The sequence below is a fragment of the Larus michahellis genome, chromosome 1 (genome assembly GCF_964199755.1).
Source record: "Larus michahellis chromosome 1, bLarMic1.1, whole genome shotgun sequence".
Lineage (NCBI taxonomy): Eukaryota > Metazoa > Chordata > Aves > Charadriiformes > Laridae > Larus > Larus michahellis.
Genome location: NC_133896.1, coordinates 55,839,334 through 55,851,533, shown reverse-complemented (window position 1 = coordinate 55,851,533; position 12,200 = coordinate 55,839,334). Strand labels below are relative to the sequence as shown.

Here is a 12,200-nt window from a genome sequence, read left to right as displayed (position 1 = left end):
AGGTAACTTTGCTCAACAACAGTTTCTGTCTCCTGTCTCCCAGTACCAGATCACTTTACATAATTTTGTTTGTATAGAATTCTTTTTCTTTTAAGCTGCGTGCACGTGGTGAGGGATATCTAATTAATGGTGTCTTTTTCCTCACTAAGGCACGAATATCATCTTCCAAGCTCTGGTTTCATTTTGCATTTTTCAGTGTTTGTCGCAGCTGTTAATAGTGGGGAAAAATCCAAGAACTGATGGAACGTCTTCTTTTAAGAAGATGGTTGGACTTTTTACCTGTTCTATGTTTCTGCATGTAGAGGATTTGGGGCTTCGTATTTATTCATGTACAAGTATTCTTGCATACTGTAGACGGTAAAATTCAAACTTTGCAGATTTTAATGGTCATCTTATACTACGTAAGGTAAAGCTAGTTTTCAGCCGCCTGCATTATTTATAGTTTTTGTTGGCAAGTGCAAAAGACACATGGCAGGTTTCAAGGTTGCGTCAGAATTTTGTATGGATGGGATAAACGAATGCTATCATATCTCTTAGCAAGGCCTTGTTTATATTGAAGTTTAAGTAGCTGCCTCAACTCTTAAGTGGCATGCATATCTATGCTTGAAGCCTTTAGAGGTGCTTGACCTGTTATTTAACAAGCCATTTTACAAGGCATCATTCAGTTAATGTTTGAGGAGTCGATTGGATCATCAGGATAACTGAAGAGACAAAAGGGTGTTTCTGCAACTTAGTCATCTTCTGTTGGCACTGACCCGCTTTCATTTCACATAGTGATGAAATTCTGTCTTGCTTTCAGTTTCTTTTCAAGCAACTAACGGACAGGGCTTCCTGTCTAGAGTTAAAGCACACAAGCCTTTTGGGTAGTGCGTTGCTGGCATTGCGTGTAGTGGTTAGATGAAGGTATTGACAGGATTGAGATGTATGTGACATTTTATGGGACTGCTTTTGCAGAGGTAGTTCTAGCTTTTTAGAATATGTTAGAAAGGGATGAGCTCATCCAGGTCAGCGCATAACTCCAGTTACAAGCCAAGATACGTAAGTGATTTGGTAAGTATTTTTGTGATAAATGATGTTGAAGGCATCTGAAAGGATGAAGCTGGATCAACTTCGAAAGCTGTGCCAGCAAGAAAACCCCATGTAATTAGCGGTTGATTTCATCGGTTCTTGGCAATAACATACCTATGAATATTAATAGTTTGTGACTGGACATTAAGAAGAGATCCTGGCTTTGAGAAGCTTTTTTGAGGAACCGGTGTTTTGAAGGTATCGGAGTTACTAGCTGTCTGTTCTGTTTGACGAAGACTTAGCATTTTGCCAGTAGTAGGATAAGATATCTATCACCACCTTCCTTTGGAAGAGTCATAGATTTTGGTTAACTGTGGTGACACGTTTTTTTTAATGATTCTTGGAAAGGCCATCTGTGCTACTAAACAAGATTATTTAAAACTAAAAATACCAGTAAAGCTCATTTCTAGCATGTTGGCCATATTTTAAAACTAAGATGCTTTCCATCTACTTCAGCATAACAATATGCATCTGATACCATAAAGGTGCCAAACATGGGAAAAAAAAATGGTTTCTTGGCAGCAGTTAAGTATGTAAAGTAGAAAACTTCCTTCCATCAGCACTTGGCTGATGAGAAGCTTATAGGGAAAGATGATGTCTCGTTCACTGTGTATGTTACAGTTTGATCATCTGTTATTAACATGTCTTCCTTGTGTTCCTCCAGATTATTCATTAAACAGTGGCAGGAGACTGTAGGAGATGTTTGAAAAGTGTCTCTCTTACTGGTTGGGTAATCACTGCATACAGGCTGAGGGAGTTTGCTTGCCTGTCTGGAAGTTACGCTATACCAGATGATCTGTGGTGTTCAAGAGTTAAATTTGCGTGACTGTAGAAGAGTTGTGATCAAATTATGTGCATGGTTTTGCAGTTTGAGAAATTCTTTCTCAGTGCCAAACCCAGTAAAGGCTAAGTAGAATATATGGAGAACTTAAATAGTGGTGTCTCTATAGATACTGAATACCAATAAATAACAGTGTGAGTTTTGGAAGACATTGAGAATTATGTTGAATGAATATCTTTAGTTGAACTAGGCTGCTGTAGAAATTAATATATCCGTACATAAATTGTGAGAAACACTTCACATTAAACTCTCTAAACTTAAACTGTTTTGTTCAGTCTTAGAAATGAAACTTCCTACTTTAATTTTACAAAACTTCTACTAGCAACTGTAGCTATGCTAAATTGTAAGACAGATCTTAATTTATACCCTGATTCTTAGAGGTGCTTTCTTTGGCTGTGAACCTGCTGTCATGAAACGTGGTAGAGATTATTGGTGCTAATTTCATCGCCTTTTTTTTTTTTTTTTACACAGGTGGTCTCCCAGATAAGAAGTTTGAAGTAGATAAACGAGCCATGAATCTCGGGGATTTTAATGACATGATGAGAAAGGATCGATCTGGGTTCCGTCCACCTAATTCCAAAGACATGGGAACCACAGATAGTGGGCCTTATTTTGAGAAGGTGAGAGAAATATATTAAGATAAATTAATATCAGCCTCTGTGTTCAGGGTCCCAGTTTTTACCCTACTCTTCTGAAAGTGCTAAAAATTCGGTAACCTTGGACAAACTCAATAATAAAAGATGTGGGGGAATTACGTTTGTAGAATGAATGTGATATAAAACAGGTGTCAGATGTGCATAGACAAACTAAATTATCTGGGGAGAATTAGGCTTTTTATTCTAGAACAGACTGCTCTTAATTTGGATAGAAAGAAATTCCTTTGTTTTTCTTGGAAGGATAAACTACTGGTAGCAACGAAATTCATTATAGGTTTCATCACAATGATTCTTTTGGCTACTGACTACAATCATCTACTGTAAAAAAAAAAAAAAAAATGGTTTAGATCTAAGTAAACATAAGTAATCACAGTCTTCCAAATTTTTTCTGCTTTCATGTCTGTCATTTATTGGAAACACCCTTTCTAAATTCCACAACCCCTTATGCTGTATGTCCGTGTACTGTAAGCTTCTGTATGACATCTGTTTCTCTGTGGCATCTGTTGTATGTTATGGTAGCGTTTCTTTCATATTCTTGCCTATTTTAAATAGAAGCTTTCACTGTTATTATCAAACATTAATTGCTTCACATTATTAATTGGACAGCGTCCAGTGCTCTAGAGTTGTTTTTTAATACAGTTTTAAGTTTATCACATGTAAACTGCAAAAGAAATCGGGTTTAAAAATTCTGAAGGTGTGTTACTGTCAATGAATTTAACTCCTCCATTTTAGTATAACAGGCCAAAAACCAGTTTTGTCAACTCCCTCTGGTGGCCTAATTAATAAATACCACTAGCAGAGCTAATCCATTCCTAACAAAGTATGTTCGTAGGTGTGTGCTAACATTAGGAATTCATTCAAGATTTCTTTGTTTCTGTAGTGGTAATAGCCACTGTCAGAAAAGAACTTCATTTGAGTTCAAGATGTATTTTTAAAAGAAACCTTTAGGAATTTATTGATTATCTCCTTGGACCAAAATCTTAATTGTCAAGTGATCATTTGAGTCAGAAATTTTGTCCTTGTAACTGCTATTACAAATTAACTTTGCTTCTTCCTAGTCACTCACCGTCCCTCTTTCTCTCCTCTTGCGTTCTGTTGCTTCACTAACCAACTGCTGCTGTTGGCTAACTGCTGCTTCAGCTGACTTTGCCTTTCTCCAATCAAGATGGGTGCCTTGGGGATGAGGCTCCCTGCTCTCCCTTCTCCCCTTCTCCCAGCTACAAGCTGTCTCCCTCTGGTTCCACACTATCCAACGTCGGCCTTGGGGCAATCGGCTCAGGGCTCAGTCCCCAAAACTTCGCTGCTAGACAAGTAAGCAGGCCACCTTATAAGATGCGTTGTTATAAGGCTGCAACCTGGGCTTAATCCTGGTTAGTTGGTTGCTTGCATTTGTTTTCCTACTAAATAAATTAATATCGTTAATGGAAATTTCAGCTATATTAGGCCATTGAGAATCAATCCACTTTGATTCCTATCATCAAAATGTATTCCATCTGTTTTTGTTGGCCTCTTACTTCCTGAATCACAGTGCAGCAGCAGATAGATGTGCTTTTCAGAAGTCATGAAGTTAGTGGCAACCTTTCTATTTTAATTGCTGTTTTAAAACGCGGTTAGAGGCTACTGATTTGCCACACACACCATCCCACCTCTCCCTGACACTGAATTTTTCCAGACAGACCTGATGACCTTGTGTGTAGAAATGTGCCTTTAAAAAATTGCAGTCATTTTGCATTGTGCCTCTTCCCTTCTCCTTTCCCCGCAGCCCAAAGAAAGGATTGATTTAGTAGCCTTGAAAAACTCTTGAAGGAGCAATATTTTCTTTCCCTGTATATGCAGTAATGGTGGGGAAGAAATGAAATGGGTAACTGCAGTTTGGAAGAATTTCTGGCTATTATGTTTTGCGTTACGCTAGAAGAAAATGTTGCAAGAATACTAGGACATGAAAGAATAGAACTGAAGTATTGCAACTGGACTAGCTTATGTAGTAACATGCCTAACATGATGGTGTTTCTTTGTGTTGTCTTTCTGTTTCTATGTGACACAATCAGTGTTGAACATCAGATTAAGTCCAAAATTTGCAGGCATGTTCTTTGATTTGGTGTGCAGAACTCTGAGCTCCAGGGAGGGCTGAAAGTGTAGCTGCAGCTTCAAACCTCTCAAAAATTTTAATGTGTAGTTGACGCCAGTCAGTTCTTTCCAGAATAAAAACTCTTTTGTCTCTTGGGGGTTTTTGTTTATCCTGCTATGTGCATAGTATGACATCTTGAGTTGCTTCTGAAAGAGAATATACAATTAAGGAGGTGAAATGTGATGCAGGTGAATGAGACAATCCAAAATGTTGCCAGTATAGAAGTAGGATGGGAGACGTCTCTTTTAGCACAAGGATAGTGGAGGATGTGTGCTATTGTGGGAGAAGGGAGGCAAAGTTTATGAAATCCTGGTGTATTTATAAGGGAAGGAAAGGTTTTGGAGAAGGCCTCACAATCTCAGTTTGGAAGAATGATTAATTCCTGTTGGGTACAGCAGCGCTGGCATGGAGAACAGAGACTGATGGCTGAGGGATGGAGAACGTACTGTTTAGAACCACAGGTATCTGAGGATCATAGGCAGCCTGATATACAGCAGAAGGTAGGAAGTTCTGAGGGTCTTGAAAATGAAAGGACAGAATCATGGCATGTTAAGGACTTTCTGGAGCTTCAGCTTTTAAAAGCAACAGCATGGAAATGTTAGTGTAGGAGACTGTCCATAACATTTCCTGTGGCTTTTGTTGAAAGATGTTACAAATAAAGGCAGTCTGCTCAGAGGCTGAAATAGAGAAGCATAATCAGAGTTTTCTTTGGTCTTTTTCATGCAGTAGGGTTTATTATTACAGAAGTTGCTTATAAAACAGTAAATACTTCTCATTTAAAAAAGACTCAAAATAAACAGCAAGTATTCTAGTGTTAGAAAATAAATCACTGGGAGAAAAAAAAACACAAACATTTTTTCTCACTTGAAAATTTTCCTGCGCTTCACTTCAGCAGGGGGAAAAAAATGAGAAGAAAAACATCCCAATCCAGAGTGCTGAAATTTTCACATCAGAAGGAAAATTTTTAATTTTTTGAATTCTAATTTCAGTTAGTGAAAGGCCTGCAGAGGATGTAATAGGCCTGTAAGTGATATCTCAACAACCTACTCGGGAAAAAAAGTACCTGACTTTTCTAAAATGATGGCCCAAAATTCATGTAGATATGGTCTTGCCATACTTCTTAGCCAATGGAATGTTTCCTTGAGCATGTTGTTTGTACTTCAGGTTTCCATTTCCCAACATGTGAAGTGCAAAATATAAAACATTAGCTTTGGTATGTGCTTTGAAATAAGTGGATAAACATGACTCTTCAACGTAGAGGAGAAAGAGCCTGCATCTCAACAATGTAGTACAGCAGGCAGAATATTACTGATTTGCAGCAAACATCTCAGTAATTCTAAGGGTAGTCTGTTTAAGTCAGTACTTGCCTCACTGTTACTGATATGTAGTTAATAGCATAGAGATCCATTATCCTGAAAGATTCATCTTCTCACTACTGCTTTAATTTTATAGGGTGGCAATCATGGTTTGTTTGGAAACAGCACAGCACAATCGAGGGGCATGCACACACCAGTGCAGCCACTAAATCCTTCCCCCAATATCCGGGCGCAAGTGCCTCCCCAATTTCTTTCTCCCCAGGTAAGGAATTTATAGTAACTGGTTACTTGTAAAAAGTATAGCTACAACCTTCAGAGCACATCATTGAAGTTACTTATACATCTATCCTAGTCTTGACTTGATGTTAAGAAATTGAAAACTTAGGTAAGATAAAAAATTAAAATTCGTAGTTGAAAGTGCTTAAAACTGAGTGCAGAAGGATTAGCCTTCTTCCTTATTTCAAGGCAGTTGGTGATTAATGCTTGCTACCAGTATTTTTAAACCTCAAAAGTGGATTCGGGAATCCTGTGTCTTACATAGGCTTTTGCAAAGTATTTTAAAAACAATAAAAAAAAGTGAAAGCTGAAAGTTTTTTCTCAAGTGTGACAGGTTGCTTAATTTTTTTCAAGCAGTCTTGTCTTGCGCTTCCTGCCCCTGAAAGAGAGGCCTGATGAAGGGCTACACATTGCGTTTACATTGCAGAGCTCTAAGACCTCAGGGTCTCCAAATGCACAAGTTTGCCTTTTGCTTTGGACTTGGTGAAGGCTTTTGGAGATTCTCTTGAATTCTACTTGTGTAACTCTCAAATAATGCAGGGAGAAATGGGGGGATTCTTCTCCACCTACTCCTGTCTTTTACTATAGCTTATTCAGCATACAAAGAGATTAACTCTTTCTGTGAGGCACTGTTTCTTTGCTCCAGTGACTGCCTGAATGCCTTTCTTTTCCTTTGTCAAGAAGTACGTTTTTAATGTGATAATGCAGTACTGTGATTACTGGTTAGCTGCATATATATCAGCATTTTAATTTAGTGTTGTCTCTAGCAACCGATCGGTTGGGGGAGGAACCTTTGTGTGTGTGTCCGCATCTGCACATGTAATACTGTATATTGTCAATCAAGTGAGGCATTCACTCTGCTCAAGTCATAGATTGTGCATGTTTAAATGTGATATGTTAATAAATCTGTAATGTCTTTCCCAGAACACCATTTAAGATCGGTGTTGTACCTATTCCTTTATAGAAATACTTCTATTTCATCATCTTTTCTCATAGCAGTGCATTTCTTGAGGATATGTAACTGGTTTCCATGCAGGTTTCAGCCTCCATGCTCAAACAGTTTCCCAACAGTGGCTTGAATCCTGGTCTTTTCAATATGGGCCCCCAGCTTTCTCCACAACAGATTGCCATGCTGAGCCAGCTTCCACAGATTCCCCAGTTTCAATTAGTAAGTAGCTTGTAATCTTGTGGGACAGACTGTTTACAAATTGTCTGCTGAAAGAGTTTTTATGTTTGTTCCAATTCTGTTTTGTTCCACTGATCTTGTGTTATTTTTGTACAAATATTCCCTATTCGTTTTAAAGGAAAATACAGCCCTGCTAGAGGGCAGCTGCAGATAAATTAGACAGGCCTGTGTAATTATTGTGAATGTTGCGGTGGGCTAGTAATGATTCTAAGCAATGTTTGTGTAGGCAGAGCAGTTGTTTGTTGATTTTTTTAATGAAGTTTTCTTCAGACTTGTAGTCATAGTGATGGTAATAAAGTAGGTGGTAGTAATACTGTTGCATGATGTTAAATTAGAAACAAGTGAAGGATATAGTGTTCTTCTAATGGCATTCATTGTCATTTTATTTGAATGTGTGGAAAGAGAAGCAGTTTACCTAAGTTCTGAGCAAAGCATTTGCTAGTGACTAGCTCCTGGCAATTATATTTTGCTTGATGAGCTCTGTATTTTCACTCTTCCCACCCCCACTTATCTTGTAGGCATGTCAGCTCCTCCTTCAGCAGCAGCAGCAGCAGCAGCAGCTGTTACAAAGCCAGAGGAAGTTATCTCAAGCTGTGCGACAACAGCAGGAGCAACAGGTGTGGCACTGTTTTTGTCAATCACATGAAGTATAAAGCGTGCTGGGAAGGTCTGCAGCAAAGGCGGCGCTGGCTTTAGTAATGTCTGTCATCTGCTCTCTTCAGATTGCACTTTTCAGAGAGCAAGGTTCTTTGGACCTGTTTCAAGTCACTGTTTCTTCATGTTTGGAGTTCTGTGTTACAGTATAGGATGTATCATCCCCATTTTTTTCTTCCATTTGCAGATTGCTCGTATGGTGAGTGCCCTCCAGCAGCAGCAGCAGAGGCAGCCTGGCATGAAGCATTCACCGTCCCACCCTGTTGGGCCTAAGCCACATTTAGACAGCATGGTACCCAATCCTTTGAATGTGGGTCTCTCAGATTTACAGACCAAAGGGCAAATACCTGGATACGGTTCAGGTAAGTGCTCTGTGGAAAGAGATTTGGTGCATTGCCTGTAGTTACCATATTAATATGGTAATTGCATTACAATATTAGCCAGTTATGTTTGGGTCCAGAAATAAGTAATTTATGTTTAAGCACTAGAGCAAAGGTAACAAGTGTCAACTCTTGATCAAATTGCATTATTTTCACTACATGGGAAGACGATAAATGTAATAACAAAACGTATCTTGGTGGCATACTGACCTAACAAGCTTATTCGAAAGTTGCCTTTTGAGCATTTCATTGCTACTGTTGATTTTTTGTTTACCCTTCTTATGATAACAGTGACTTCCAATTTGAAGATATTTAAACCAAAAAGAGCAAATGACAATGGAGTTCTGTTTGTTTGTTTCACAGGCTTTGGCTCAAGTGGCATGGATTATGGCATGGTGGGAGGGAAAGAGGCTGGAACAGAATCCCGCTTTAAGCAGTGGACTATGATGGAAGGGCTGCCCTCTGTGGCTTCACAAGATGCCAATATGCACAAAAATGGTGAGAAAGGGACTGTCTATTTCAGAAATGTCTTAACAGTATCATCTTGCCAGAGGTGAAATAACTCAGATAAGATTATGGTTTAAGTTAGTGAATGTCTTGCCTCATCAGTATGCATCTTAAATATATATTTATTTATTTTTTAGTATACCATACTTATAAAGATCCCAACCTTTCCTGAGCGTAAATGTATCTTTTTAATGCTTCAGGTGCAATAGTGCCCCCTGGAAAGACTCGCGGAGGATCGCCCTACAACCAGTTTGACATAATTCAGGGCGACCCACTAGGTGGCCATGCAGGCCCTGCTGGTGATAGTTGGTTACCTGCCAAATCTCCACCAACGAACAAGATTGGAAGCAAATCCAGCAACGCCAGCTGGCCTCCAGGTATTACGCAGGGACCGGGGTTATGTCCTAGCTTTAGAGTAGATGTGCTGGGACCTTTCCTTATTATGCTTTTTAAATAACTACTCTAAGGAAAATATTTGCTTGGCCTATCTCACTTGTTTAAACTTCTTCCACATAAAGTTAGAACATAACTACTGCTGAATTGCCTGAATAGTATTTGGTTTTTGTTAGGTGAACTCTTACCTTCTATAACTTGGTGGCTTTACACTTATAGAAATTTCCATGAGAACACTTGTTCATAAAATACACAATTCCAGCTCCCTCCTTTTGTATTGATTCCTTATTTGCATTGTGTTACGCTGACACGGGGTGTAAACATTGTGATTGATAGCATGGAATCAGAAGGCAAAAGATGTGAAAGCTTGGTTTTTGTGATGGTGGGAACAGGATTTTCTTGTCGAGACCTTTTGTATTTTATCTAGCATGAGCTTTTCTTCTGGCAATTGTTTACAAATATGATCCAACGCAGACCATGAGGTTTCTTTTGCCAGCGGTATTGGTACAGAATGTATACAATGTGTGTGCTACACTGTTGTGGTTCACCTTTGCTCATGCCGTGTAAAGGATAGAAGAGTGTTGCCTTGTTTCAGTACTGCTCAGCAATCTTGTGGCTTGAGTAGAAGTTCCTTGGTTTTGGCAGTAGCACGTTCTTGAAGTCTTCTAGAGTTTCACTGGCAGAATTTTATCTTTCCACTAGAAAACTCAAGTATCTAGGAAAAATACATCTGTATTTGAACAAAGACATAATTTTGTATATAAATCCTTTGTTTAACACAAAGCGGTGTCCTTGAAGTTGTACAGATTAATCACCAGTGCTGTTCAGCATATACTGTATGCTGTGATTTTTTTCTGCCTGGAAGACTCTTACATTCCAGGAAAACATTCCTGCCTGCGACTCTTCTGCTCTGTATCCCTTCAAGCACAAAAAAAGTAAAGGTGCAGGTACATCTCTTGGGTAAACCAGTAGCACAGACCTTGCATCAGAAAGCCTAGGAATCTGTGTGACACATACAACTGCAGAAAACCTACAAAAAGTAGTTAAAGCTTTTTATGTGGGAACCCCTCAGTGGCTAACTCTGGCAAGAAAATGTGTTCTGATGGGCTAACAGAGTTAAAGAATTAGTTATCTCAAGAACCTCAGCACACCCAAAACACTGCATACCACTGACTGCTCTCTGTAGAGGTGTATTTGCGTTACATTTCTGTCAGCTTGGTTGTTAAGTACTAAGCCTCATGAGCTGGAGTTACTGTTCCTAATGCCAGAAACCCCCAAAATTTAATTTTTTTTCAGGACCTCTCTTGTAGACTCATTGTTGCCGAACTTGTTTCTTTAGTCAGCATTCCCCTGTATAATACTGAGAAACACAGTACTACTTGGAATGTTAGGAGAGGGATGTGAGGATCAGCTCTGTCATAGCTCCAGGTTTTGGAGCAGCCACTGGCTCTGACAAGATTCTTGGTACCAGAAGGCTGTTACAGAGAAGCTGAATAGCTACTCTTTGCCCCTCATTGATATCATAGAGCTTCCTTAATGATATCTGCAGGCCCACTATCAGTGATAAGTAAAATTTTGCTGTTGCTGACTGCCTCACCACCATGAGAGGATAGGTGGAGTTCACACATTCTGAACATAAACTCACACTGGGATCATCAGTACCATCCCTAATTTCTTGCATAAATGAGTAGCGCATGACTGTGATTGCACATGTCATGTAACAGATCATGGGTTCTGGCATGTGGCTTTTATGCAATTATTGCTGTATTGGTAGCCCTCTCTTAGGAGGTCCATAGACTATTGGGACAAGTGTTACTGTCCCATAGCCATCAGCCACTTAAGCTGTCTCATAACCTCGCTAGCTTACTGGCTTCCTTGAGAAGGAAAACTTAGCTGAAATCATGATCCACCTTATTAACACCCCTGATGAAGAATAAAGACCCAAAATGATTTTACAGTGTAGGTCCTTTTTCTCTGCAAGCATGTAGATGAGGCCCACTGTCAGTTCCTGCCGTGGAGATAACAATTTTTGTTCCTAGTGTTGGAAAATAAGTTGTTAACAAAAATGAGTTCACAAGAGAAAACCTCTTGAAATGGGCGCGTTTTTCCTTTGAATGAATACAGTGGTCACTCAGCATTCACCCTGACTACAGCTTTCACGTTTTCCTCCTAAATGCCATCTGCTGCAGAAATTCTGCCGTTCAAGGGAGCAGTATTGTTCAGCACAAAGATAAATGAAGTGGTGCCCAATCAAACTGATATCACAGCTGGAGGTGAGAGCAAGTTTTGCTGCATTGGTGAGAACTGTATCTTTTGGTTATGTCACACAGACTTGCATACCTAGGTGATACTAGACTAATTTCCCATTCCAGAGCAGTTCAGTCATACGCTGTAGTCAGACTGGCCTGGATGTGTCTGTCATGGTTTTCCTAATAATCTTAAGTTTGAACTTTTTGGGCGGACCACTGAAATATCAGTGGAGAAATGCACTTTGTGTTTTCTTTACTATCTGGAAATAAAAGAGCATATCTGTAGGGAAAGTTGGTGATTATGCATGAGAATAACCATCAGTCCCAAAGGATAGTTTGGAAATTTGTCAGAATGCTGAAGTTCAAGGAAAACTCTTCTTCAGACCAGGATTACATTGATGAGTGAATGTGTTTATATACTGTAGGCCTGATCTTTGGAGTCTTGTTTGGATATTCCTCAATTTTTTGATGAAAGCTTACTATGGACTTAATTTTCAGTCTCACCAGATCTCAGAAATCTTTACAAAGGCAAGACTTGGACTAATG

General features: G+C 39.2%; 1 protein-coding gene across 20 annotated transcripts in view; it reads left to right on the top strand.

Moving 5' to 3' along the window:
- Positions 1-12,200, top strand: part of TNRC6B (trinucleotide repeat containing adaptor 6B) — a 133,664-nt gene that overhangs the window by 112,130 nt on the left and 9,334 nt on the right. For 15 of the 20 annotated variants that reach the window (XM_074578303.1, XM_074578270.1, XM_074578386.1 and 12 more), the window contains 7 exons: positions 2,381-2,529; positions 6,146-6,271; positions 7,322-7,453; positions 7,990-8,088; positions 8,313-8,487; positions 8,869-9,003; positions 9,213-9,389. In XM_074578303.1, coding sequence (XP_074434404.1) covers positions 2,381-2,529; positions 6,146-6,271; positions 7,322-7,453; positions 7,990-8,088; positions 8,313-8,487; positions 8,869-9,003; positions 9,213-9,389 — 993 coding nt within the window. Of the gene's footprint in view, positions 1-2,380; positions 2,530-3,705; positions 3,877-6,145; positions 6,272-7,321; positions 7,454-7,989; positions 8,089-8,312; positions 8,488-8,868; positions 9,004-9,212; positions 9,390-12,200 lie in introns of all 20 variants that reach the window. The other 5 variants (XM_074578393.1, XM_074578380.1, XM_074578367.1 and 2 more) reach the window with 2 other exon arrangements.